Source organism: Moschus berezovskii, chromosome 20, assembly GCF_049115385.1.
Source record: "Moschus berezovskii isolate FMDL1 chromosome 20, NW_MosBer_1.0, whole genome shotgun sequence".
Taxonomy (NCBI): Eukaryota; Metazoa; Chordata; class Mammalia; order Artiodactyla; family Moschidae; genus Moschus; species Moschus berezovskii.
The window spans coordinates 52765925-52791171 of NC_142479.1; the positions used below are offsets into that span (position 1 = coordinate 52765925).

General features: G+C 53.1%; 1 protein-coding gene across 2 annotated transcripts; it reads right to left on the minus strand.

Moving 5' to 3' along the window:
• Positions 1 to 1131: 1131 nt before the first annotated feature.
• On the minus strand, positions 1132 to 24989 carry TNS4 (tensin 4). Of its 2 annotated transcripts, none has more exons than XM_055407813.2 (13): positions 24890 to 24979; positions 20349 to 20877; positions 13392 to 13815; positions 11889 to 12313; positions 9318 to 9404; positions 8863 to 8988; positions 7441 to 7533; positions 7270 to 7347; positions 6034 to 6105; positions 5006 to 5174; positions 4165 to 4233; positions 3882 to 3908; positions 1132 to 3412 (listed from the first exon to the last, which is right to left on the minus strand). In XM_055407813.2, the coding sequence occupies exons 2-13, from the start codon at positions 20785 to 20787 to the stop codon at positions 3271 to 3273; spliced, it is 2151 nt and encodes a 716-aa protein (XP_055263788.2). In that variant the 5' UTR covers positions 20788 to 20877; positions 24890 to 24979; the 3' UTR covers positions 1132 to 3270. The 2 variants fall into 2 exon arrangements, with proteins under 2 accessions (XP_055263788.2, XP_055263789.2); XM_055407814.2 differs by having other exon boundaries at positions 1133 to 3412; positions 20349 to 20544; positions 24890 to 24989.
• Positions 24990 to 25247: the final 258 nt, after the last annotated feature.

Below are 25247 nucleotides of genomic sequence, written 5' to 3' on the forward strand. Positions count from 1 at the left end.
TTCTTTGCTCCAAACTTTAATGTTTGGATTTGTTTGGCCTCACTGGGCATCTGGCACAGGAACCTCTGCTGACAGTATGATGAGGGGAAAGGTGAGGATGGAGAGAGACACTGGGAGGGGTCAGTGAGGAGGGATGGTGTCTGTGTAGAGAGAACAGGGAGAATGTGATGGGGTGGGATGGAACATGGAGAGATATGACATGGGGGGAGGCTTAAGACCCAGGACTGCAAGGCCTGGAACCTGCTGCAGAGAAAACTCCTGGATATCCTCACCTATAAAGACCCCTCCCTTCCCGACTCCTGCCTTGGTGGTCATCCTTCCTTCCTTCTGCTCTTGCTGGGCGGCAGCTCTGCCCATCAGCAAAAGTCAAGTGCTCTATTAAATCTTCCTGGAGGAAAGATAAGCTACACAAATGCTGCAGAGGTCGTTACCTCCTGTGGACTCAGTCTGTGGCCAGGGAAGGGGCTAAGAGGAGGCCCTTCTGGAACCGCAGTTGGGCAGTGGGAGGGGTGGCAGGGGCTCCTCAATTGGTGGGTGGTTCAAGTGCATTGGGAGGTCTCTTCAATGCCTCCAGGCAGCCTTTGCCACGGGTCACAAAGCCTGAGCAGAACCAGCAGCTCACCCCTTTCCAAGGCTCTGCAGGAAAGGGGTGCCCTTGCAGCCCCCTCTTGCACCACTTGCTGTGGCTTGCCCATCTTGAATCCCTAGCTGCAGCAGGGCTGGGGGTGGGACGTTACCCCAGGACTGGAGACAGAACCAGGATGAATGATGGGCCATTGTTCAGGTCACCAGGGTTGGACTGGTAGCTTGGGGCTCATCTGGATTCAAGGAATCTTCCAGACTTGAGCTATCCATGTTTCACCTGCCTCTCCCCACCCTTTGGGAGCCCGAGACCCCGGAAGCTGGCAGGGATGTCACACTTGCTCATCTCAGGCCCAGGCATGCACAAGAGAGCCCAGGCCTCCTATCTTCCTGCCACAGTGGCAGGAAAGGGGTCGGGAAGAAGGAAAACGGGTGTGTCAGACACATGGGGTCACAAAAGAGTTTAAGCGAAGGTTTATGAAGTGGAAGCCGGTAGAGGCTGTCCTGCCATGGCCAGGGGCTGCGAGAGAGGTGTGGCACATGTGTTTATCTCTCAGACCAGTGGCCACCGGCCCAGCCAGGTCCCCGTTTTTGTTCAGGTTTCCATCTCTGAGTGGACAGCCCTGAATGTCTCAGGACCAATTCTTATGCAAAAACCGACACTTTATTTTCCATGAGGGGAGCTACAAGACATCCACAGATATATGGGGGAGAGGGGCTCTCTGTGACCTTGAGAACTTGGGCACTGTGACCTTGAGAACCTTGTCCAGATTCTGTACTCTCCAGGGTGGGGCAGTGCCTGACCACAGGCTGGGTGGGCTAGTCTCAGCCAGTCCCGCCAGCCCAGGACCGCTTCAGTCTGGTTTGGTTTCCTGGGTTGAAATAATACCCTTCAGGCCCAACTTTGGCCAAAGATAATGATCCTCTGGCAGGGCCCCCAGTTGGGCGGGCGCAGGCACTGGTCTTTCATAGAGCAAAAGTGGGCTTCTTCCTTGAGCCTCGTCTTGCGTTCTCACAGTGTGGTTTCCTTAGGTCCCCAGGTCTGCTAGACAAACAGTTCCAACTTCTTGGGGGTCTTGGTGGAGGTGGGGCGGGAAAGACCGCCCACTTCTCCAAGCCTCTTGGGGGCAGCTGCCTGTTTGCATTCTTGACTCTCTGCTGCCCTCATGTGGCTATGAGGCCAGTTGCCGCCCCAGCACTGTACAGGGCAGCGTGTGCGTGTGCGTGCGTGCGTGCGTGCGTGCGTGCGTGCGTGTGTGTGTGTGTGTGTAGGACTAGCAAGGCTGGGGCTGAGGCAGAACAAGAGAGCTGGCCCTTGTGTCTATTCTAGTGAGCAGGGGCTCTCACTGTCGCCACCTCCAGGTTTGGGTGACACAAGCAGCACTTGGACATCTGGGACACACTTGCTTATGAGAAATTGAGAGATGGAACTGATGCTCATTCTCAGTGGAGGGGACATCAAAATCTTAAGGACAGCTGGATCATCTTTTTTGACCACGAGGGCAAGTTCCCACGTGCCTACCTGCCGAACAACCATGGCCACGTTGGCCTGTAGAATCCAGGATAGGCGGATCTAGCTCTGTCCTGGGACTAGCAGCTCAAGAAGCTGTCAAGGAAACGGGGAAAGGAACAGATGAGGGAAAGAGAGTCCATCCCTCCTTTGGTCCTTGCGCATGCGTGCTTGTATACTAACTTGCTTCAGTCGTGTCCGATTCTTTGCAAAAGAATCCTCTCCATGGGATTCTCCAGGCAAGGCTACTGGAGTGGGTTGCCATGCCTTCCTTCAGGGGGTCTTCCTGACTCAGGAATCACACCTGCTTCTCCTGCATCTCCTGCATCGTAGGCGGATTCTTTACTGTTGAATCACCAGGGAGGCCCCCTTTGGTCCTCAATCCTTGCCAACCATCTGCTTTCAGGCCAGCTTCTGGCCATGGCCCCTGGGTCCCTACCCAGCACCTGCTGTTTGCCATGAAACGAGGGTCACAGGTCTCTAGCTCAAGCTGCTGTGTTGGTAGTGTCCAGACTGACATAGTCAGGAGTCTTCAGAGGTTATTTTCTTGTGGGGGTCTCAGATGTGGGTCTGCTTCAGAATCACAGGGAGCTTGTTAAGACACCCACAGATGTCTGAGAACAGCTGATCCTGTCTGTTGCCTCCTTTTGTTTTTTTAAAGTATCCTTTTAAAACATTTATTTGTCTTTGGCTGCACTGGGTTTTCACTGCTGTGCACGGGCTTTCTCTAGTTGTGGTGAGCAGGGGTTACTCTCTAGTTGCAGCGTGTGGGCTTCTCACTGTGGTGGCCTCTCTTGTTGCAGAGCGCAGGCTCTAAAGCGTGGGCTCAGTAGGTAAGGAGCACGGGTTTAAGTTTCTCCACGGCATGTGAAATCTTCCCTGACCAGGGGTCCAACCCCTGTCCCCTGCATTGGCAGGCAGATTCTTAACCACTGGACCACCAGGAAAGTCCTGCTCCTTTAAGGCTGAAGAGACCGAACCCCGGGAGGGAAGGGGGTCTGGATGAAGGTCGCTGCTGAAGGTCATAGTGAGTTCAAGGGTTTCAACCTGGTACCGCTCTCCTCCAGTCCAGTGGATTGGTCCATCAGTGTGGTAAGAGGCTTCTTGCTCAGGGCAGAGGGGGAATCCTGAGCAAGCCCCTTGGGATGTCTGGGAAGGCACACAGGAAGCTCCCTCTTCTACATCCTTTCTGGGTCCTGCAGCAGAGCACCCACCAGACTGATGACCTGTGAGGCTGGCTGGAGCGTGTCATACTCCGCAAAGAGGTGGCACACGTTCTCCTGGGACTCAGTCTGGCTCTTGGCCACAAACCCAAAGATCCTGATGGGAGAGGAGAGCCGGGGTGAGGAGAGCCCAGGGAGGCACGAGACTGGGAGCTGGGGAACTCAGCCCTTTCCCAGCTCTTCCCCAGCCCAGCATCTCCTTCCTGCCCTGCCCCAGCCCACCTCGTCATGTCATGATGGGATCTCTCCTAGTGGGAGGACATGCCTCCTCCATCAGATCTGGGTTTCTCTCGTTTGGAATGGGTGCCCCTGAAGACAGGAACTGTGCATTCCCCAGCAGACTGGAGAGTCCCTCCAGACTAAAGCCTGTGCCTCCCTGAGAAGATGGGGCTCCCAGGCTCCTGCTGCTCCCAGAGGGCCAGGGCCTGTGCTCTCAGCAAACCCATGGGCTCTTAAGGTCAGCGTGGGGCCTCCCTCCTTCCCTGACTCCCTCCCTGTGTTGGGTCTGGGCCATGCCCTAGGGAGACCTCTCATGGTGACTGACCGAGTGGACAGGAAGGCCTTACCGAGAGGGCTTGCAGTATTTCTGCCACCTGTGGGAGAGGAACAAAGACAGTCCTTCGTACCGATTCTCCGCCCCACTTCACACAGCCCCGGCTGAGCCCCGCGGGCTGGGAGGCGCTGGAATGGCCAGCTGTGTTTCCTCTGTCCCCACCATGCTCCCCGCCCTTCATTCTGTTGCTCGTCACCCCTTGAGGTTCAGAGGCTCTGTCTGGGACCCCAGTCCCAGAGTCAGCGGGCAGCTAGACCCTGGCTGGCCTTTTCAGTCTGGCCCAGACTTGAACTTACTTCCGTTGTTCAGGATCCATGCCACAGAATCGGAGGGTGGCGAGGGGGTAATGGCGCCGGAAAAACACCCTGGGAGGAGGCGGGCAGGGAAGGGGAGCTGGTGAGAGCTTGTCCCAGTGTCCTGCCCCGCCTCCATCATCTCCAAGAGCCTCCTGGTTCCATGACCCCTGCAGCCTGCTGTGACCTTTTCACCGCTGGACCTGGGCACGTGTTTGTATTTCTCTCCTTTCATGAAGGTCATCTGCCTTCTGTCCTATGTGTTGGGGTTTTCTACCAACCCACCCAATGGCCCACTGTGTCATTTAATGATTTCAGGGTAGAATTTGCTGGAGGAGGGCATGGCAACTCACTCCAGTATTCTTGTCTGGAGAATCCCACAGACAGAAGAGCCTGGTGGGCTACAGTCCATGGGGGTCACAAAGAGTCAGACATAACTGAAGCAACTAAGCATGCAGTTCTGGCTGGTCATCTCTTATTCCTCCAGCCCAGGGCCAGGATCTTGCTGGACTGAATCCCTGAGCCTGGGAAGGAGCGATCTCACTGGTCAGCCAGAGTCTGGCCTACAGATGTTCCATCAGTGGATACAGGTTTAATCAGTGCCCAATGACTATTGTTAATTCCAAATCCATCAGTCATGATGAAGTGGGGCTTCGGAAAGAAGTCATTGCACTGAGGCCCAGAGAAAGCAGAGAACTTGTCTGGAGTCACTCAGCACATCACTGACCTCATTGGGTCCAGGAGCCTGAACTCCAGCTCCACCACTGCTCCACAACCACCTCAGCCATCCCCTTCAGCTCAACCTGCCCAGCTCCACAGCCCCAGGACAAGGGAAGTCCCTTACTTCCTCTGGACGTCAGTCAGGGTGATGCCCTGCTCGGTGACTTTGAAGTGGACCACGGTGGGCGTGGGGAGGACATCCCTCTCCAAGGTGGCCGAGATGGCCTTCTCCACGGCCAGGGCTCCGCTCAGGGTCTCCACGCTCACAGAGCTCAGGTACAGGGCATGGCAACCTGGGGGTGGAGGGGCGGATGCAGATACTGCTTTGGGGCCCTGCCAGAATCCACTGGGTGAGAGGAGGTCACCCAGGCCCTGCTGTCCCTCTGCCCAGAGCTGGGGAATAAGGGTGCTTCCCTGTTTGGGGAATCTAGCAGGTTTCCTCTTTGAGCCATCAGGCAGGTGGGTAGGGACAGTGGCGGTGACTGAAATTTGGCGCTAACCCCAGAGGACTTCAGGGTCGTCTGTTGTTTGCATTGCTCTGGCCTCTGGCCCTCCAGCAGAGGGCAAGGTGGGGATGTTGCCCTGTGTGTAGAGGTGTCCTTCTGTCCCATAGCTGGTGCTGCCCCACCCTACCCCCCACCCCTAACACCAGGGCCCTGGCTACTTGCTGAGAGAAGAGAGAGGAGGCAGGAATGGGGAGGGGGACTTTGTGCTTGGGGTATGGAATAGGAGCTGTCACTCATCCAAGTGCTGACCCATGCCTGGCCCTTGGATATGATGAAAAGTGACCTTCCCATATACACTGCCCCCAGGACTCGGACCTGACACTCCCCGGAGGATGCCCTCTCCAGGGCCGGGCCCTCCAGACCCAGAGAGAACCTAGCTCATCCATGTGTGCCCCCCATATGCAGGATAGGCTCTCAGCCTCACCACGCCCCACCTCCTCTCTGCCCCTCTTCCTCCTGGCCTGCTGCCCTCAGCCTCTCATCTGCTGGTTTACAGGCAGAGGGAAGAATGTGGCACCTTGTTAAAGATGGAGAAATAAAGCTGCAATGGGAAACACGTGCGGACCTGTGTGTGCCCGCACAGGGCTGAGAGGTGCCCTGGGGCGGGGCACAGCCAAGCTTTCCCCTCACCCCGCCCCCAACTCACCCGCAGATTTCTTCAGGCAGGAGGCCCGGCCATCTGCAGAGGGGTCCGAGGCCCCGTCTCCACCTCCCAATTCTGAGCCAAAGCAAAGGAACAGGCCCCCAGGGGCGGGGGTGCAGTCAGTGGACCCCCGTCCTAGGAACAGGCCTTATTCAGCCCTTCGAATGGGTCCCACCTCCGCCCCTACCTTCAGGAAGTGACTTGGCTGAGAAACCAGGTGTGATTCCTGTAATTAGGCAATCGGAGCTGCCCTGGGCTCCTCTAAAGCCTAGTTGACAGAATTTCGATCCCTCCTTCCCCCTCCCGCCTCTGGCCCCTGAACTGCAGCAGTGACCTGACCTCAGAGGCCCCTGACCTCCTGCTTCTTTCAGACCCTGCCCCAAACCCAGGCCTTTTTTTTTGTTTTTTGCAGAAAGCAGGGAGGCTCTTGCCATCACACCTGGGACTCCCTTGGCCTGACTCCCCTCCCTGAACCCCCTGCAGCTCTCTTGCACACCCTGAGATGTGGCTGCACCTGGTCAGCTGGGCTGTGAGCTCTGGAGAGGGCTCCCTGACTCAGGCTGGAGGTTTGACTCTGTGTCCTTGGGGAAATTACTTCATGCCTCGAATCTTCCTTTTCTTTCTTTCTCCCCGAATCTCACCCATTGATCATTTCTTTGTTCTCATAATCCTCTTCCTTGAGTTTCATGAAACAGCTGTCTGTACCTTTGTGCTCTGATAGCTCCCTGAACACTTTGGAACAAGACAGTAAGGGAGACTTGGGTTCCGATTCGACCCTTCCTTTTCTTATCTGTGAAATGGGGACAGCAACAGCAATGACTACTTCACAGGGTTGGAGTGAGGTGTGAATGGAGGAGGGGATGCCCAGTAAATGTTGGACCTGGAAGTAAAAACCAAACCTGGCCGAATGGGCAGATTTACGCTTCTTTTCTCCTCTCTGAAACAGGGCTGCTATTCCTCAAACATCAACTCGGCACCAGGCGTTGTGCCAAAAGCCTTGCCTGAGCTTTTTCATTTCACCCCCCACCCAGCCTAGCAGTAGGTGTGATGCAAACTGTGCCCATTTCACAGACGAGGAAACAGAGGCTCGGTGAGGTTGACTTCTCAGATGCTCATAGCTAGGAGGTGGAGATGTGGACAGACTCCAGAGCATGCACTTTTCCCTGGGACACTAACATGATCCCTAAGTAAGGTGAGAGGTGACCCCTGAGAATGAACAGGCGTGGAGCCCCAGCCCACCTTTCTGCGGGATGATGAGTTTGCAGGGCAGGGCCAGGGCCATGATGGAGTGCTGACACACGAAGGCAGAGAGGCTCCCTGTGAGGAAACAGAAGCCCTGCATCAGGAGCCTTCCGCAGGCCACCTACCCTGCCTGGAAGGGGCCTGAGGGGCTGGAGAGGCTCGGCTCACCGAAGTAGGGTTCCTCGTCTGCTCCTTTGAGATGCACCCCTTTGGCGGAGGACTCGATGAGGAAGTGGCGAATGAGGTCACTGCTGTCCTCGCCTGGTCAGAGAAAGCGTGTGGATGGAAGTGCAACCTGTTTCCTGACCTGCCGCTTCCAGTCCATCCAGAGGTTAACTTGTCCATCCCCCTGCCTCTGCGTGGGACTGCAGGTAGGGATCCTATCCTCGAGGTCTCCCATGAAGGAGGTGCCGACGTTTAGTGACTTAGTATGCACACGTGCAATTCTTTTTTTCAGGAGACCTTGCTCTTGGTTTCAATAACTCTTGGGCTGGGTTTCCCACTCCCCCTACTTACTCCCTCCCAGGTACTATTATTCTCCATCAGATGGTCCCTGCTGGCGCCAGACTGGCCTTGGGAGGGGGGCCACACCCCTGGCCTCTTCTCCACCGGCCCACAGCTTCCTGCTTTCTTTGGACTCCTTGGCAGGGCTTCCTTGATAACCAACGCTGCCCAGAGGTCACTTTCTTATTTGAACAGAGAGGTGTGGTGTAGAGAATGCGGACTTGGGGTTTTATCCTCTTGCTCTATTACTTGCTGGCTCAGGGGTCATTAACTCCCTCTGGGAGTTGGCAGTTCCCTTATCCATTCCTTGTGTAAGAGCTACCATCCTGGGCCTTGGATGAAGGGCTGTGACCCAGGAACCCTGTAATGCAATGGTCTGTTCCTATCTCTGTCCTCAGTGAGGTTTCACTGGTGCCTTGTGCAGTGTCTGGGGTAGGGTGGACGCTCCATTAACATGTGTTGTGTGCAGGGTCACAGGGGCTAAGCTAGCACACATTGTTGTTTAGTCACTCAGTTGTTTCCAACTCTTTGCGACACCATGGACTGTAGCCCACTAGGCTCCTCTGTCCGTAGAATTTTTCAGGCAAGAATACTGGGAGTGGGTTGCCATTTCCTATTCCAGGGGATCTTCCCAACCCAGGGATTGAACACAGGTCTCCATGTCTCCTGCATTGCAGGTGGATTCTTCACCACTGAGCCACTGGGGAAGCTCATAAAACCCAGTATTTACTTTTAAAAATAAATTGAATTCATGGAGAAAAAAAAAATCAAACTTTATAAACTTGATATAAAATGTTACTAGTTACTTCTTATTTGAGAAAAACAGACCAAACCACAAAGGTCTCATTTTCACATGAGAAGAGAGCAGGCTGGAGGGGGGCTGGGACCCTCCTCTTCTTCCCACTGGAGGATACAGCAAGGAGTCTCGAGACTTGGGGAGCCTCAGTGCTGGGAGGCCAAGGTCCATCCTCCCAGGAGCCGGGAATGGCCCAAGGTCACCCTGCAAGTGAGCGGCAGAGCTGGGACTGGAACCCACCACACCCAGGTGCCTCTAAGAGGCCTTGATCGAATACACAGACAGCCTACCTGGGCGGCTCTGGGCAGGTGTGGGGGCCTCCTGCACCTTCAGGGCAAGGCCGAAGGAGCCCCGGTATGAAGAACTGTCTCGCACGATGAAAGCCCCCGGCTCCTCTTTCCTCAGCAGCTCGATGGCTGGAATAATACTTGGGTCAGAGACAGTCACCACCCTACCGGGACACCCTCCCTGCCTCGGCCCCATTGGGTCCTCATAGAGCAGATGGTAAAGAATAGCCTTTGGTTCCCAGGAAGTCCTTTCTGTTGTCTAACCTCCACCGTTCCTGCTACAGTCATTGTTTCCTTGGGTCATGGGGTTCACAGGACACCCCCTTCCCTGGACCTGCCATTTGCCTTTCCATCCCCTCCTCTACATGAACCCAGAGCCCCATCTGCCCGATGCAGGGTGCCGGTACCCAGAGCTGATTCCTGGGTCACTCAGTCCCTGAATTGGGGCTTCATTTTACCTTGCTCTCGGGAGATGCTTGGCTTAAACCAGTATTTAGATGTGTCCATCACAAACTTCATGGTGGGCTGCATATCCCTGACCGGACCTGGAGACAGACAGGGAAGGAGAAACCTGTAGGCCAGATAGAGGGGAACTGAGAGACCCTCTCCTTTCTTTGCCCGGTGGTCCCATTCAACCCATCCTCCCCTATCCCTACTCCATTGTATCTCCAGCTCCCTAAAGGGGAAAAGTCTATCAGAATAATCCCAGGGCTGTGTGCCGTCTATGGAGAAGGCAATGGCAAGCCACTCCAGTACTATTGCCTGGAAAATCCCATGGATGGAGGAGCCTGGTAGGCTGCAGTCCGTGGGGTCGCTAAGGGTCGGACACGACTGAGCGACTTCACTTTCACTTTTCACTTTCACACACTGGAGAAGGAAATGGCAACCCACTCCAGTGTTCTTGCCTGGAGAATCCCAGGGATGGGGGAGCCTGGTGGGCTTCCGTCTATGGGGCCACACAGAGTCGGACACGACTGAAGTGACTTAGCAGCAGCAGCAGTGTGCCATCTAGGAGTCTACCCTTGTATTCTTGGTAATGGATCACAAACAAATAGATTTAAAAACTCAATTCAATGAGAAACAGTTTCTCAAATTGAATTATGCAGTAGAGACAGAAACAGGGGATAAATAAAAGATTCTGAGATGCATCATTTGCTTGATTTCACATTTTCCCTCCCCTTTAATAATCCTAAGAGTTTCTTGGTGGTGGGGGGAATATTCAGTTTGCAAAAGAAAATGAAGAAAAGGAGAAAGGAAAGGAAGACAGCAGATCTGGGCAGAAGAGCATTCAGGAGTCAGGGGATGGAGTCCGATTCTGATCTGAGACGGCTCTTTCCCTCCTGAAACCCAGAGGGAACCTAGTGAACCAAAAATCCCGTGAGGGTCTGTAATGCTCCAACAGCTCGGAAATGAAACTGAACCTTGTCTTGAGAATAGTTTGCAGAATTTGCTAAGATCCCAGGGATAATGAGTGATTATCCAGGAATCATCAACCCTGGATGGGGATATCACCAGGCCATATAAATGTGCTCTTTGAGATGTGAAAATGCCCCCCATTTCCCTGGGTCCCTAATGGTTGGGTGGCATCACCGACTCAATGGACGTGAGTTTGAGCAAACTCCGGGAGACAGTGAAGGACAAGGAAGCCTGGCTGCAGTTCATGGGGTCACAAAGAGTTGGACTCAACATGGTAACTGAACTACAACCACAAGGCAGAAAGCAGTGGTTCTGGGTTTCGGCATCTTGAAAAGGCGTGTTACTGCCAGTTGAGACTAACTCATCATAAAAGATGTACTGATATCTGCAAATGATTTGTCCTAGGAAAATGTTCAAAGGCATACTTGTCACCTCATTTTCTCTTGTTCTCATTGACATGGCTTCATGGGTGGCAACGAGCAGCGGGCTAGAGTGAGCATTTCACACCCCCGAGGAGTACCTTGATGTCTGTTGCCATGTGAGGGCTGAGAGCCCGGGAAGGAGATGACTGAGCCACAGGCAAGCAGGCCTCCTGTCCCTGGGGCTCAATGGGGGGCTCTGCTCCTGGAAGACAGGTACCCCAGGGGGCTAAGGGTTAGCCTCTGTGTTTACTGCTTTGGGCTCTGGCTGGCTTTGTTCTTTTTGGATGCCTGTAGTTGCTGACGGCAGGGAGGAGGGTGGTTGCTGTTCTGTGGTTTTTAGCTGTCTGTATTGGAATGCATTGTCTCCGTTACCCTGTCCTGCCCCTGGCTGTGTTCGTCATCCACCAGCGTCAGAGTTAGGACGGACTCTCCCTCTCCCTCTCCTGGGTTAGTCACCAGCCTGCTCCTTCCATATCCTGAGGGTCTCATGGCTCTGTCCACTCTCCTCCACCCTCTGCCTCGCCCTGGACCACTTTGTGATGAAAACCCAAACAGAACCAAATAAAAACTGCTCTCCCTGCCAGGTCAGACCCTGCAATTCATCTGCTGCGCAGCTGCCAGAGTGATGGATTGAGCATGTGCCTCTGAGTCCATCACTCTCCTGTTTGAGAGTCTCTGAGGGTCTCCTGGCCCCTAAAGGGTAAAGTTTACTCTTCAGCTTGGTATTCCAGGTCTTTCCCAATCTGGCCCCAAATTACTCCCAACGACCTCACCCTGCACCCAACATCCCAGTCATTTCCCAAACATGCCACGTGCTTCCACACCTTCGTACCTCTGGCCTGGCTGTTCCCTCTGCTGGGGCAGCCCTTCCTCTCCTGCTCTAGCCATGAACTTTTGATCCACTTTTTGGCCTTCCCACTTCTCCAGGTAAAAAGGCTCACTCCTTCCTCTGTAGCCTCACAAGACTCAGAACATCTCTTTACTTCTGTGTTTATCCTACTCTGCAGTAACCCTTTGGGTTTTCCCCCTCTCTTTCTAGACTGTGTCCCTACTAAGTTGCACAGTGCTTGGCGCACAGTAGGTACTTAATCAGTGTATTGAACTGCTCTTGAAGAAATGCATTGGTGCTTTGCCTATTCCCCATTAGCCAAACCTTACAAAGCGTGAGGTATTGATTGGTTTACAACTTACCCTCCGGGGATGTGGTGGGAGGGGCCTCTGGCAGGGTCTGGCTGTGGCTCCTGGTGGCTGGCCAGGGCGTGCTGGAAGAAATAGCCCCAGGGCAGACAAAGTCCTGGGATCCTGGGGTCCTCTGGGATGGGGGAGACCCTGGCTCTGGGAAACCATTGATCAGTACGATGGGTATGTCCACCATGGAGTTAGTGATGGATGGTGGGCAGCTGCTGGCATGTTCCTTGGCCAGTGGTGGGGAGCGGGTTGCTCTGGGCTGGCCCATGCTTGGGGTGGCATTGCTGGGGACCTGGAGGTCACTGGCTCTCGTATACAGGGACACTGGACCAAGGCTGTGGAGGCTGGAGGAAGAGCTGGTGGGGCTTTCCAAGGATCGAGAAGATGACTGATGGCTGGAGATGCTGGAGTGGAGGAGGGACTGGCTGCTGTGAGGGGAGAGAGCACCAGAAAGGCAGAGTGTTAGGAGATGGGAGTGGACTGTCTGGTGCCAGAGCTGGGCTCTGGAACTTAGTGATGTATGTGCCTGTGGCTTTGGTCAGAGAACTGCATACTTCACCCATCCACACTGCCCCCCGGCATCCCCAGAGCCCATCTGAGCCCTAAGGGATGCCGAAGAATATAGGAGTGTACCTGCAATGTAGGGTCTGTGGTCAATTAAAGTAGCCATTGGGCTGCCCCCTGCAAGTCTCATGGCTTAGGCTCGACTCTGTTCCCTCTGCCTTCCAGGTGATCCAACTGAGTTGTCGTATCAGCCATCCTCCTTACCCCCTAACCCCAAGCATTCCCAAGAGTCCGGCACCCAGGCTGGACCTGGGCTGGTGTGTCCATGACTGATGCAGAGGGACTTCTCCAGCTGGAGGAAGAGAAAGAGGCCAGCTCTGCAGCCAGCCAGGCTTCTCCCTGAGCTCAGAGGCCCATGCCAACGCATGGCTGTGGAATCCCAGTCTCCTTGCCAGGGACTGCCTGGGCACAGTGGCTTTGGAGGTGGTATGGGGGACAGAGGTCCTGTAGTTTGTTCTTCCAGGGCAAGATGGGTGAGTGTGTGGCTCTACTCAGAAGCCTACAGAGGACTGGGCTGGGGTGATAATGCCCCGCCAGGTTTGCTTCCTTCCTGCTAGGTTTTGCCAGAAACAAAGATGAAGGAAGTTTTCCCCAGACCCTCGATTCTGTTTATATTCTGTGTTTTGGGTTTTTTTTTTTTTTTTAAAGAAATCTTCCTACAGATGGGCTTTAGGAGGGCTGGACAGGATACAGGTGAGCCTTATTAATGCAGTAGTTCTTTTCCCAGGAGGTAAATAGAAGTCAAGATTTTCCTATATTGAATGATATTCTAAATGCTTGAGGAGAGTTTGAGAGCCAAATGGCATAAAAGAGAACATTCATTTTTATTTTTGGTACAGTCCCAGATTTTGCTCAGAAAGAGTGGGATGTCTGATTTAGGATGTGTGTGTGTGTGTGTGTGAGATGAAGGTAACATCAGAAGTTGTAATGGGAGTTACCTACCTTCCAAACACGTAGCTGACATCAGATGCTGGGCTGCCTGACAGCATGGAGACCCTGCTGCCCAGCTGTGGGCCCTGGCCCCCCAGCCCCTTCTCCAAGCTTGGGGAAGCCACCAGTGGGGAGCCCACGCCGTGGGGGCCTGAGGCCTTGCTCCCCATGCCAGGAATGGAGATGCAGGGAGAAGCTGGGGGGTGAGAGGAGGGAGCTGCCGAGGGGGGAGCAGGGCGCTGGTGCCCCCTGCCCTGGCTCCCAGAGAAGATGAGGCTCTCGCTGCTGCTTCGAGTCTCTCGGGGGAGGTCTCTGGAAAGGAGGAGGCCGCCAGCGCGTGGGGAGCCGAAGGGTGGTGTGACAGTTGGGCTGCAGCAGCTCCAAGGGCCATCGTGGCACCTTGACCTGGTGGAGGTCACCTCGATGTACTTTATATCTTTGGGGAGAGAAGCAGAGCATTGGTGAAACCAGGGAGCTTGGACTCGCAGAGCAAGGATGCTGGAAGAGTCCTCAAGACCATGTGGTCTCTTCTTTCTTAGAGACTGCTGTGCTGTGCTTCGTCATTCAGTCATGTCCAACTCTTTGCAACCCCATGAACTGTAGCCCACCAGAGGAGCCTAGTGGGCTACAGTCCATGGGGATTGCCAGGCAAGAATACTGGAGTAGGTTGCTGTGTCCAGGTGTCCCACGTTGCAGGCAGATTCTTTACAGTCTGAGGTACCAGCGAAGCCCATATATATGTGGGCTTCCTAGATGGTGCTTGTGGTAAAGAACCTTTCTGCCAATGCAGGAGACATCAAGAGACCTGGGTTCCATCCCTGGGTTGGGAAGATCCCCTGGAGGAGGGCACAGCAACCCACTCCAGTATTCTTGCCTGGGGAATCCAAAGGACAGAGAAAACTGGCAGGCTACAGTCCTTGGGGTCACAAAGAGTGGGACATGACTGAAGCGCCTTAGCACACATATATTTAAAAATTTTGGCTGTGCCCCACGGCATGTAGGATCTTAATGCCCCAACCAGGGATCAAACCCATGTAACCTGCAGTGGAAGTGTGGTGTCTTAACCACTGGACCACTACCCTTTCTTATACAGATGAGGAAACTGAGGCCCAGGGAGATGTTTGTTGGAATTAGGATCAGCCTCCAGCTTCACCTTCAGGGGCCAGTTTCAATGTCACCCTCTCTGTGACAACTGCCCGTGGGTGGAGAGAGACAGTGACACGAACACGGGCTTTGGAGTCAGACAGACCTGGGTTTCAAATCTGGCTCCGCCCCTTGCTCTCTGAGAACTTGGCCAAGTGACTTGACTACCTAGAGCCTCAGTTTCCAGGCCTGTAGAATTGGGTGGCTATCCCCAGCCTCTTGGTGTTACCATAAGGATGAACTGAGATGAATATAGGTGGCACAGCACCTGGCACACAGTAAGCCCTTTAAAACGGAAGGATCCTCTCCTTCGTGTGTGTTCCACTCCCCAGCCAGAATGACTGCACCGGTCACATCTTGAGATGCCTCTATTACTCAGGCCGGTGAGAGCGGTATGTCTGTGCCTGCGATGGAGGCAGGGATTCTCAAGCTTGGTTGCATGCTAGAATTACCAGATGAGCTTGGAAAAGTCCTAAAACTCAGGCTCCATCTGGTGCCAATTAGATCAGAACCTCCAGGGGTGGGCCCAGGCCTCAGGGTGTTAGCTTAGCTCCCTGTGTTTTCATTGTGCACTGGACTGAACCGCTGTGGTCCCCGGCCCTGCAGCACCCCTTCACCAGGGAGCTGGGAGAGTGTGCAGAATCTCTGGCTCCACCCTAGGCATACTGAATCAGAATCTGCATTTTAGCAAAATCCCAGGGGAGCTGGGTGCACCTTGGAGTTTGACAAGTCAGCATTAGGGTTCACTTGAGCGCGAGTCCCTGGGGGCAGGGCTTGCCTGCCTTACTGAACTGTAGACTCTTAGCGCCCGAGGCTGCTGACTCACTCTGATGCTCTTTCATTCCCCATTGGGGGCACGTAGGACTCTTGTTCCTCCCTGGAGTGGGGTGCCCTCTGGTTCTTCCCATGGGGGGAATGGGTACCTCTCCTCCTGACTTGGGGGAGGGGAGCTGTTCTTGGTGCTGTTCTGGGAAAGGAGGTGAATGAAGGGAGTCATTGAGCTGCTCCCATCTAGATGGTTGTGAGTCCTGCCTCTGGCTTCCTAGGATGAAGACTAGGGCAGAGTCAGTGGGAAACTGTACCCTTAACTCCCATCTGCCAGTCTCCCACCCCGCTGGGCTCTGGTGCGTGCACCATCCCCCCTTACTACCCCTGAAGTCCCTGCCTGCCCCAGCCCGCTCCGGGCTAGGACCTTCTGGCCCTGCTCATGGTTACTGCCTCTGTCTGAGCCTGCTTGGGCTGGGTAGGGGTGGAGGATTGCATCAGATGGAGGGGGGAGGCTGGCAGGTCAACCTGGGCATGCTGTCCCAGGGGGTGGAGGAACAGGCCTGGCTTTGTCGACAAACAAAGTTAGGTGTGAGTCTTGGCTTTGCCACTTTCCCGCCAAGAATCATCAGGTAATTTTCCTAACTGCTCTGAGCCTCAGTTTCCTCATCTGTAAAGTGAGGATCTAAAACCAACCTCCCAAGATTCTGGTAAGGATGAGATACACTGACGAATGGAGCCTGGAGCCTGATCCATTGGGGGCTTCGAAGAGCATCTCCTACTCTCCTGCTTTTGGGGGATGGTATTGGCCAGTTGGCTAATACTCTGGCTAAGGTGGGGGTCCCACTGCTGAGGGCGAGAGAATAGTTGGTACAATGTATTGTGGGCTCTGAAAGGGAAGTTTTGGAATGGGGTAGATTCTTCTGCAAGGTTGGCAGCACTTTTTTTTTTTTAAATAGGTCTTTATAGTATTTATGGGCTTCCCTGGTGGCTCAGACGGTAAAGAATCTGCCTGCAATGAAGGAGACCTGGGTTTGATCCTTGGGTCAGGAAGATCCCCTGGAGAAGGAAATGGGTACCCACTCCAATATTCTTGCCCGGAGAATTCCATGGTCAGAGGAGCCTGGTGGGCTACCGTCCATGGGTTCACAAAGAGTTGGACACGGTTGAGTGACTAACACTTTCACTTTCACAGTATTTATGCTCATAATCCTCTCAAACCTCAAGACTGCCCTTATGCCCAGTGCCAGCAGGCACTGCTTTTACAGTGCAGGAAACTGAGGCTTGGAGAAATGTAAGGGTAGAGCTAAAATTTATTGCACCTTTTAAAAACAAAGGCTGGTATTTACTGAGCATTGTGGGCTAGCACTGCCATAGGCATATTACCTGTGTTAGCTCATTTAACCCTCATGACAACTTGACTGAGGTAGGAAACTTTCTTAATTCCATGTCAGATGAGAAATCAAGGCTCAGAAAGGTTGAGAAGAGACTCCCCTGGTGGTCCAGGAGCTAAAACTTCATGCTCACAATGCAGGGCCCTAGATCCCACAGGCCACAGTTAAAGATCCCACATGCTGAAGTGAAGATTGAAGGTCCGGCATGCTGCAACTAGGAGCAGCCAAACACATGAATAATGTTACAGAAAGGGTTGAGGAAACTGATCCCTGCTCCTATGCTCTGTCTGCAGGGAGCTCTTCCACGGAAACAGGCTCCTTGGGACCCTTTGCCAAGGCCTTGCCCGTAAGTAGGTGCTCAGCGACTTTGGGGAGGGTCTCCCGGCCTGGTGAAGAGAGACCAAAGGCCTAGCTGAGGGACGGAGAAAGAGCAAGCAGACTTGGGCAGGAAGGGAGGGAGGAGTCCTGGAGCTGTGAGTCACTCCTGCTGCTATAGCCTGGCCTCGAGGTGCTGTGGCTGGGATGGTGGGGCCCCCGCCCCATCACCTGCGTGCAGTTGCTGTTTACAGGCCCATGGGGCAAGTCTGAGCAGTGCTGGGTGGATGCAGGCGCCGGCACCAGGCCGGGTGGGTGGAGGGGGGCCTGTGTGGGTGGGGGGCGGACAGACGGTTATTAAACACCCTTCACTGGATATTGGCAAACTGCCTTCCCTGGCAGAAATTCTGGAAAATAAAATGGGGGCCTGTTCCAAAGATGGGGAGGGGTGGCAGAGGAGGGGATTTGCTTCTAGAAGCTGTGTTCCCTGGGGGTGGTGGATACATGCCTGCTCCCTGCTACCACGCTGCCCCTGACCCACCTCTGGTTAATCTGAAGGAAGGTCAGGAAGAGGCAGAGAAACTGGAGGCGGGGTGTGTGCAGTGTAAACTCAGTGAAGTTCTGGAGGGCAGAAAACTTGCTCCAAGGAAGAAAGAAAAGTTAGAATATGGACTTTGGAGCCCAGAGGCCTGGGCTTTGAGCTGACCTACCAGTCACTAGCTGTGTGACTGTGGCCATCACTTCCCCTCCCTGAGCCTCAGTCTTCTCATCTGTAAATGAGGTTTCCACTATTTTCTTCCCAGGGTAGATGCCGGGATCATGCTTATAAAAATCCCTCTATACATTTTTAAGGGAGGGATCGATATAGGACAGCCAATGGTTAACTTCTTTTTTTTTTTTTTCAATGGTTAACTTCTGATCCTGCCAAGTTGGGGCAAAGAGAAGCCGTGAACGTCTGCTAGCATCTCAATTACAGAACATCTTTCACTTAACACACCAAAAGTAGGATAAGTGAGAGTGCAAACAGAGGGGCCCTACACACTGGATACATTTGGCTGGGTGAAAATGCACTGAGGGGCTGTGGCCCGGTGAGAGCTTTGTCACCAGGAGCAGTGGTCTGAGGGGAGGGTTTGGGGAGAGAAGTGCAGTCACCGCAGTAACAGGCAGGCTCTAACTATTCTTGTGATGGCAGAGAACCTTCCAACAGAGAGCTGACCCTCTGGATATCCTAGGAGGTAGTGAGCTCCCAGGCATCACTGGTGTTCAGGCAGAGGAGAGGATTTTTAGAAATTCCATCAAGGGGAGCTAAGTGGCTTCATCAGGACCCTGGGACCACTGCTGCCCTCTGGCGCCCCCTGCTGCCAAGAGTCTGGTGGTCACATCCTCACAAGGGCAGGTTGTGCCTAGGGCATCTGAAAGGGCTGACTACTGCCCGTCGGTCCCTTGGAGGAAGGGCCCTGTTGTCAACACCCCAGCCCCATACATGTGCACGCTACCCAGAGACTGCTCTCACCCCAGCTGGCCTTGAGTGCATGGAAGCCCTGCCTTGGGGCATGAGCATTAAAGTCCCGGGCTTGCTCCTGCCAATGATAATTAGGCCCAAGCTATCTTTCCTGCAGACACATGCCCACGACTGGCCTTAAGAAGCAAAAGACTGTTGAGGGATGGAGGTGGTTCATTTAACAGGCCTGGCAGGCAATGCTCCGGGGGCGGGAGCAGAAGGCCGGCTAGAGCCCAGGAATCCAGGTGCCAGAGGACACGGGTGCTGGGGTCACCTCCACCCCAGGGTCTGACACTGTCCTGGAGCTGGTCCTAAATGCAACTCCAGTGTTGACTATAAACAGTCACCACCAATCATGACCTATAGTGTCCCAGGATTTGTGATAAACACCCATCAAATGTTATTCCTTTTAATCCTTGCAACAGCCTTTGAGGTGAAAACTCATCTCTATTTTACAGAAGAAGAATCTGAGACACAAAGAAGTGTAAGCAGCTTGTGTAAGGTTTGCCTGACTCCAATGATTAGGCTACACTGGCTTCTCACTCAAGTCCGTCAACCAAGTCTTTTCATTTGTAAAATGAGGATAAAATATTCATCTCATGGAGGTGGATTGAAGGGATCAAATTATTATTATCAAAGGTTCAATTATTAACTGCTCAACACACAAGTGCCTGGATAGAATGATAAATGCTCAATAAGCAGAAATTCTCCTGGATCCCATCTCTAATCCTCCCTGTATCCCCTAGCTCACGCTGATTGTTTAAAACCCTGGAGGCCTCAGTCTTCCAGCCTGTCTAATGGGGCTGCTCCATGATCCTCATCCTTAGTGTATACTTGAAACTCTTTGGGAAACTGAAACCAGATGCAGAGATTTCTGGACAATGTGGAGGTGGTGGTATCTTGGAGTTGGCTTGAACTAGCTCAAAGAAGCTGATTGTTAAATTTTCAAGATTTTTTTCAGCTGGTTGCTCAATGGTGTAGACATTGTAAGTTAATATGCTTTAGGCATTACTAAGGAGAAGGCAATGGCAAGCCACTCCAGTACTCTTGCCTAGAAAATCACATGGACAGAGGAGCCTGGTGGGCTGCAGTCCATGGGGTCGCTATGAGTCAGACATGACTGAGCGACTTCACTTTCACTTTTCACTTTCACACATTGGAGAAGGAAATGGCAACCCACTCCAGTGTTCTTGCCTGGAGAATCCCAGGGACAGCGGAGCCTGGTCGGCTGCCGTCTATGGGGTCACACAGAGTCGGACACGACTGAAGTGACTTAGCAGCAGCAGCAGCAGCAGGCATTACTAAAGAGTAAACTATATAAATTTACAATGTAATGACGTATTAAAAACAAAAGTAATAAATACTCAAAAATTCATCATGTTCTAATTATTTTACTATGCTGTACTTGAAGTTATTTACATCTATTGTTACTGGTGAGGTGAAAATACTATTCCTATAAAAATTTCAGGGGACCAAGTTTGAACCTAAAGAGAGAAACCACAGAAGACTAAGATTCAGGGACCACACACTTATCGAGCTCTTATTTATATGCATGGTATTGTATAGTGTTCTTACCTGTATTAGCTTATTTTAATTCTCTGAGAAATTACATAAAACAGGTATCCATCACTTTCCAAACTCAAGAACCAAATAGAATTGGAGAGTGCGGACTACTTATATTTATCCCTTGTATACAGCAGAGGAAACAGAGAGGTTAAGAAACTTGTTTAGAGCTGCATAGCACTCCGCAACAGGACACTGTTCTGTGTTCCTCTGATTTGATAGAAAACTCCTTCCTCATGAGGACTGGTCTCCAAGCCCTCTTCCTGGCACTGTGCCCCAGTTCCTTACCCAAGGCTTCAGGCTCTTCTTTCTTCTTCGTCAAGGTGGTGCTCTGCGTGGGCTGGGCCTCCGGGCCTCCAGGCCCTGGAGGGAGCAGCTGGAAGGTGGGGTCCAACTCCAGAATCATCTGGTTGAGGCTCTCCAGTGAGAAGTCAATGTAGGAGTCAAGGTCCTCCCGAGTCCCTGAGACTTGCTCTGCTGGGGCCTGCAGGAGGCAGCTGGCATTGGCTCCAGCCTGTGGGGCTGGCTGGAGCCTGCCAGGGGGCCCCTTGCAGGGCATGGGGGCCATCAGGGCCTGCGCTCCCCAGCCTTCCGTGGTGTAGTAGGGACACTGCGGTGGCAGGCCGGGGCTGGGGGCTGGATGCAGGGCCCTCCTGGGTTCCTCACAGGGAGCCAAGCCGACTGCGGGGCCTCCTGCCAGCAGGGGGCTGGACATCACCTGTGACATGTTGAGGGCAGTGACTTGGTGGTTTACCTCTGGCTTCCAGCCAGACTCACATCCCACAATTGTCACTTGCCAACTGGGAGCTCCTGGGACCTGAAAGAAGGCAGGGGTGGGAACTGAGTAATTTCTGTAGATGAAACCTCTGATTCCCCTCCCCCTAAACAAAGGCATATTTATTCACTCATTTAAAAGCATGGCTGCTGCAGCCAGACTGCCTGGGGTTTGCATCCTGGCTCCACCACTTACTAGCTGTGCAACGTTGGGGAAGTTAATTAACTTCTCTGTGCCTCGGTTTCCTCATCTATAGAATGAGTTAATATTTATAATATACTTAGAACTTGCCTAGTACATAATAAGTAGTATGTAAGTGATGGATAAATAAAATAACCTCAATAGATGTTTGATGGCTACCTACTATGTTCCAGCCTTACTTTTAAAATAAATAATAGCTAAAATTCCAGATTCCCAGGAGGCGCTAGTGGTAAAGAACCCACCTGCCAATGCCGGAGATGTAAGAGACTCAGGTTAGATCCCTGTGTCGGTAAGATCCCCCAGAGGAGGGCATGGTAACCCACTACAGTTTTCTTGCCTGGGAAATCCCATGGACAGAGGAGCCTGGCAGGCTACAGTTCATGGGGTTGCAGAAAGTCAGACACAGCTGAAGTAACAGCACAGCACAGCTAATATTCATTGAGTAATTATATGTACCTAGGCTCTGATGTATAAAACCTTTTAAAATCCTCATAACAACTCTATGAAGTAGATGCTATTATTATTCCATTTTATAATGGGAGAACTGAGACACAAAGAGGTAAGTAACTTGCTCAAGGTCGTTAGGCCAGTGGGTGTCAGAGTAGGATCGGATCCCAGCTGTGTGATGTCAGGGCCCCTGCATTTAGCTGCTACTCAATGTGGTGGGCTGCAGTCCATGGGGTCGCTGTGAGTCAGACATGACTGAGCAACTTCACTTTCACACATTGGAGAAGGAAATGGCAACCCACTCCAGTGTTCTTGCCTGGAGAATCCCAGGGACGGGGGAGCCTGGTGGGCTGCCGTCTATGGGATCACACAGAGTCGGACACGACTGAAGTGACTTAGCAGCAGCAGCAGCAGCAGCAACGTGGGCCAGTTGGTGAAACAGACAGGCAAGCAGGTGAGCAATCACAACAGTGTCCTCAGGGAGGAGGGGAGTCAGAAGGGACTCAGTGGGCACAGGGAAGGGGAGAGGGGGGAGCCAGGGAGTGGGGGAGGCCAGGGAGGACTTCCTGGAGGAAGGGACATGTAAAGGGAGACAAGGACGAAAAAAATTTGGCTGGGCACACCAGGTGGGGGTGAGGAGGCAGGTGTATTCAGAGGCCTGATGGACCGAGGAGATCATAAGACGTTATTGAGCATCTGGGAAACAGAACCTAGAGTGAATGGAGGGGAAGTTGGGGTTGGGAAGGCAGGCTGGGCAGACCCTGCAGAGCCTTGCAGGCTGGGTTTGGTATTGCTGACTCAACCCTGAGGGCAATGGAGAGCCACAGAATAGTTCAGAGTTTAGGAGTGACATCATCAGATGATATTCACTCCCTGGGGGCTCATCTGGGAAAGAGATGTCCCAAGCTTCCTGACTGTGGGAAGTTCTTCCCGTTGTTTAGTCTTAATGCTACATGATAGCAGTTTCTTAGGAGGTAAGAGGTTCCAAAACAGAGGCTGCCAAGAAAACTGTAAGGAGCTGGGACATGCTGGTTGTGCTACAACTGCCTGCCCTGAGCCTCACCTTCCCCCTGCTCCTAGCACTCCCTAACTCCACTTTTCTCTTTTTCCAAGATACCTCTATTACATTCTGCTTTAGAGTTAGACCTCAGTCTTGGAAAAGTCATTGAGACCAGTCTGGGGCAAACAAAATGAATGCAGACTTCGGAGTCTAGAGATTTGAATTCAAACCCCAGTTCAAACAGTTCCTTAAGGAGCCACTCTGACCCTCAGTTTCCTCATCTGTGAGATGGGAATAAGAATTCCTGCTATATATCCTCCCAGAAGGTGGTGTGGAACCAGTGAGATACTGCTTGTGAAAGCTATTGGACAATTCTAAATACAACTTAGAAATCAGGGCTTATATAGAATATAATGCCTTCATAATAATAAATAAAAATAGCTCCCATTTACTGAGCACTCACCATGTGTCAAGCACTGACTTTCCCTATGATAACTCTTCTAATCCTCTCATAACCCTAGGAAGTACTGCACCCTTATTACCAGTCCATTTTATGGATGAAGATACTGAGATTCAGAGAGGTTAAGAAATCTGTGTCGGCTACACATCCAGAAAAGTGGTAGAGCTGGGTTTTAAATTCAGGCCTGGACTTTAGACCTTTAACTCCTTATATCATATGGAGTTCAAATGCAGAGAAACACCTGAGGTCCAGAGAGGGATTGTGAGTTGCCCAAGGCTCCTGCTAGACCTGCTGCCAGACTTCTCTTTGGCCAGATCCTGGAGAGGGCAGGCACATGTTAGGCTCGGGAAGCGTGTCTATAAATGGCAGTGAAAGGGAACAAGGAATGGGCCTTCAAGCTCCTTTCTGGGGGCAGCTAAGGACATGGAGCTTTGGCTCCAAGCGCCCTGGGTTTGTCAGGGCAGGATCTCTGCACACCCTGCAGGTTATTTTGGCTGTGCTTCAAAGAGGACCTGGGGTTATGGTCTCTGGGGAATGCCCTGGGTACCTGGTTCCTCCCCCAGGACTAGGATCCAGGATGTCTGCCTACTGATTTGGAATCTGCTTTTATGCCACCCTGGGCAAGTGTCTGTTCCTCTCTGGGCCTCAGTTGTCCCATCTGTATAATGGGAATGCAATCATAACAGACACTTAAAATGTACTCATTTTGTTTTGTCAATGGTTCTTTGAAGAAGGTACTCTTACAGTGGGGCTGGAGAGGTTCAGGGACTTGCCTGAGGTCATACAACTCACAGCACCCATAGTGGAACTGGGATGTGAACCCAGGTGATCTTGGCTCCCAGTCCCACACTCCATGCCACTGTTTCATAGATTTAAGATCCATTTCACCTCTCTCCGCCCCTTCTGGGAGTCTAGAACCCAGTGGGACAGGCCTGAGATTGAGCAAAGTTTAGGCAGCCCCTGGGGATTTTCTTTAAGTCTTCTCACTTTTGACACTTCCCAAAGCACCACCAGACCTCCCAGGGCAGGGGCTGGTCTCACTCCTTTATTCCTGGACACTCTTTCTTCTGTCCCCACCAGCACACGTCTCTAGCTCTTTCCTTCCTGCTCGAAAGGTGAGGGGAGGACCCCTGGGCTCAGCACTCTGTGTGTGCATGTTGGGGGGCACACAACCAACTGGAGGGCTCCAGCCAACTTAGTCTTATTTATAGGTCCTGCCCATCCATGGGACTCAGATCTTCTTTGTTCCCAAGGGCTCTGGAGGCAGGGGGATCCTGATTCCTGGGCAAATCCCCTTGTCAGTTTCATTGCCAGCTTCTTCTCCTGACTCACTCTTTCCCTCCTATGAGCCCAGGGCAGTGGAGGGAGAGGATGGCAGAGGGGAGGACAAGTGTCCCCAAGAGTGCCTCACTAGCCCAATCCCCTCCCCACCCCCCTGCTGGAAGAGTGGCTTCTGATTGTCCCGTGGTCCCCGCTACCCAGACCCAGTGAAGCAGACCTGGGACAGTAGACAGGGATCTGAAGAGCTGGTGAAGGCCTTTCCCTACCCCTGCTCTGCTCACCCTCTCCCTCCCACTCCAGGATTCCTGGTGGCCTCTGAATGACCCAGAACGGGTCGGTTGGCGGGGGTGGGGGGGTGATGGCCAGGCCCTGAGGGCTCTGGGCTGGCGGGCAGGAGGCTAGGTTTTGGGTCCATTCCCTTCCCAAGTCTTCAGGACCCTGGGCAAACCCCTTCCCCTCCCTAGACCCTGGTTCGCTCATCTGTACACTGAGGGCTACAGATTTAGTTCCCTCAACATGCAAAACTTGAGTCTGTGGTCCTGGGATCATCTTATCTGTCTCCACCTTCACTCTGAGCCCCAGGAGAGGAGAAAAACTGGGGACGAGGGCTGGCTGAAGGTGCTGAGCCTCCTCCTCTTTTCTCCTTGAAGAATAAAGGCACCTACCTGGTGTCCCGGGAGAGCAAGACGTTCCTTCCTTCACTCTTGGCTCCTGGGACAGACAAAGTGAGGCTGTTGGTCAGAGCCCAGGTGAGGAGTAAAGGGAGGTGCCCTTCACCTCCAGCCCCGCCTTAAGAGCAGACGGCCAACCCCGCCCTCCCTCTTCCCCGCCAGCCTGACAGCCCACAGGCCCCACCCGCCTGTCTGGACCAGCTCAGGTGGGGCTGGCACAGGCAGGGAAGGGAAGCCTGGCCTTGGTGGGCACTGGAGCCTGGTGTGTGAGTGTGTGTGAGAGGTTCTTAAGCATCCCATTTCCTCCCTGGGCGCTGAGTGCTCAGAGGAGCCTCTGCTTGGACAGGGGCTT

What these genes read in the sequence shown, in the direction of transcription:
- TNS4 (XM_055407813.2), bottom strand. Translation starts at nt 20,787, where the DNA reads ATGTCACAGGTGATGTCCAGCCCCCTGCTGGCAGGAGGCCCCGCAGTC. An exon ending in GTCAGCTACGTGTTTGGAAG is followed by an intron (nt 12,314 to 13,391) that starts GTAGGTAACTCC and finishes CTCCCCTCACAG; the next exon opens with CAGCCAGTCCCTCCTCCACT. An exon ending in TCCCACCACATCCCCGGAGG is followed by an intron (nt 9,405 to 11,888) that starts GTAAGTTGTAAA and finishes GTCTGTCTCCAG; the next exon opens with GTCCGGTCAGGGATATGCAG.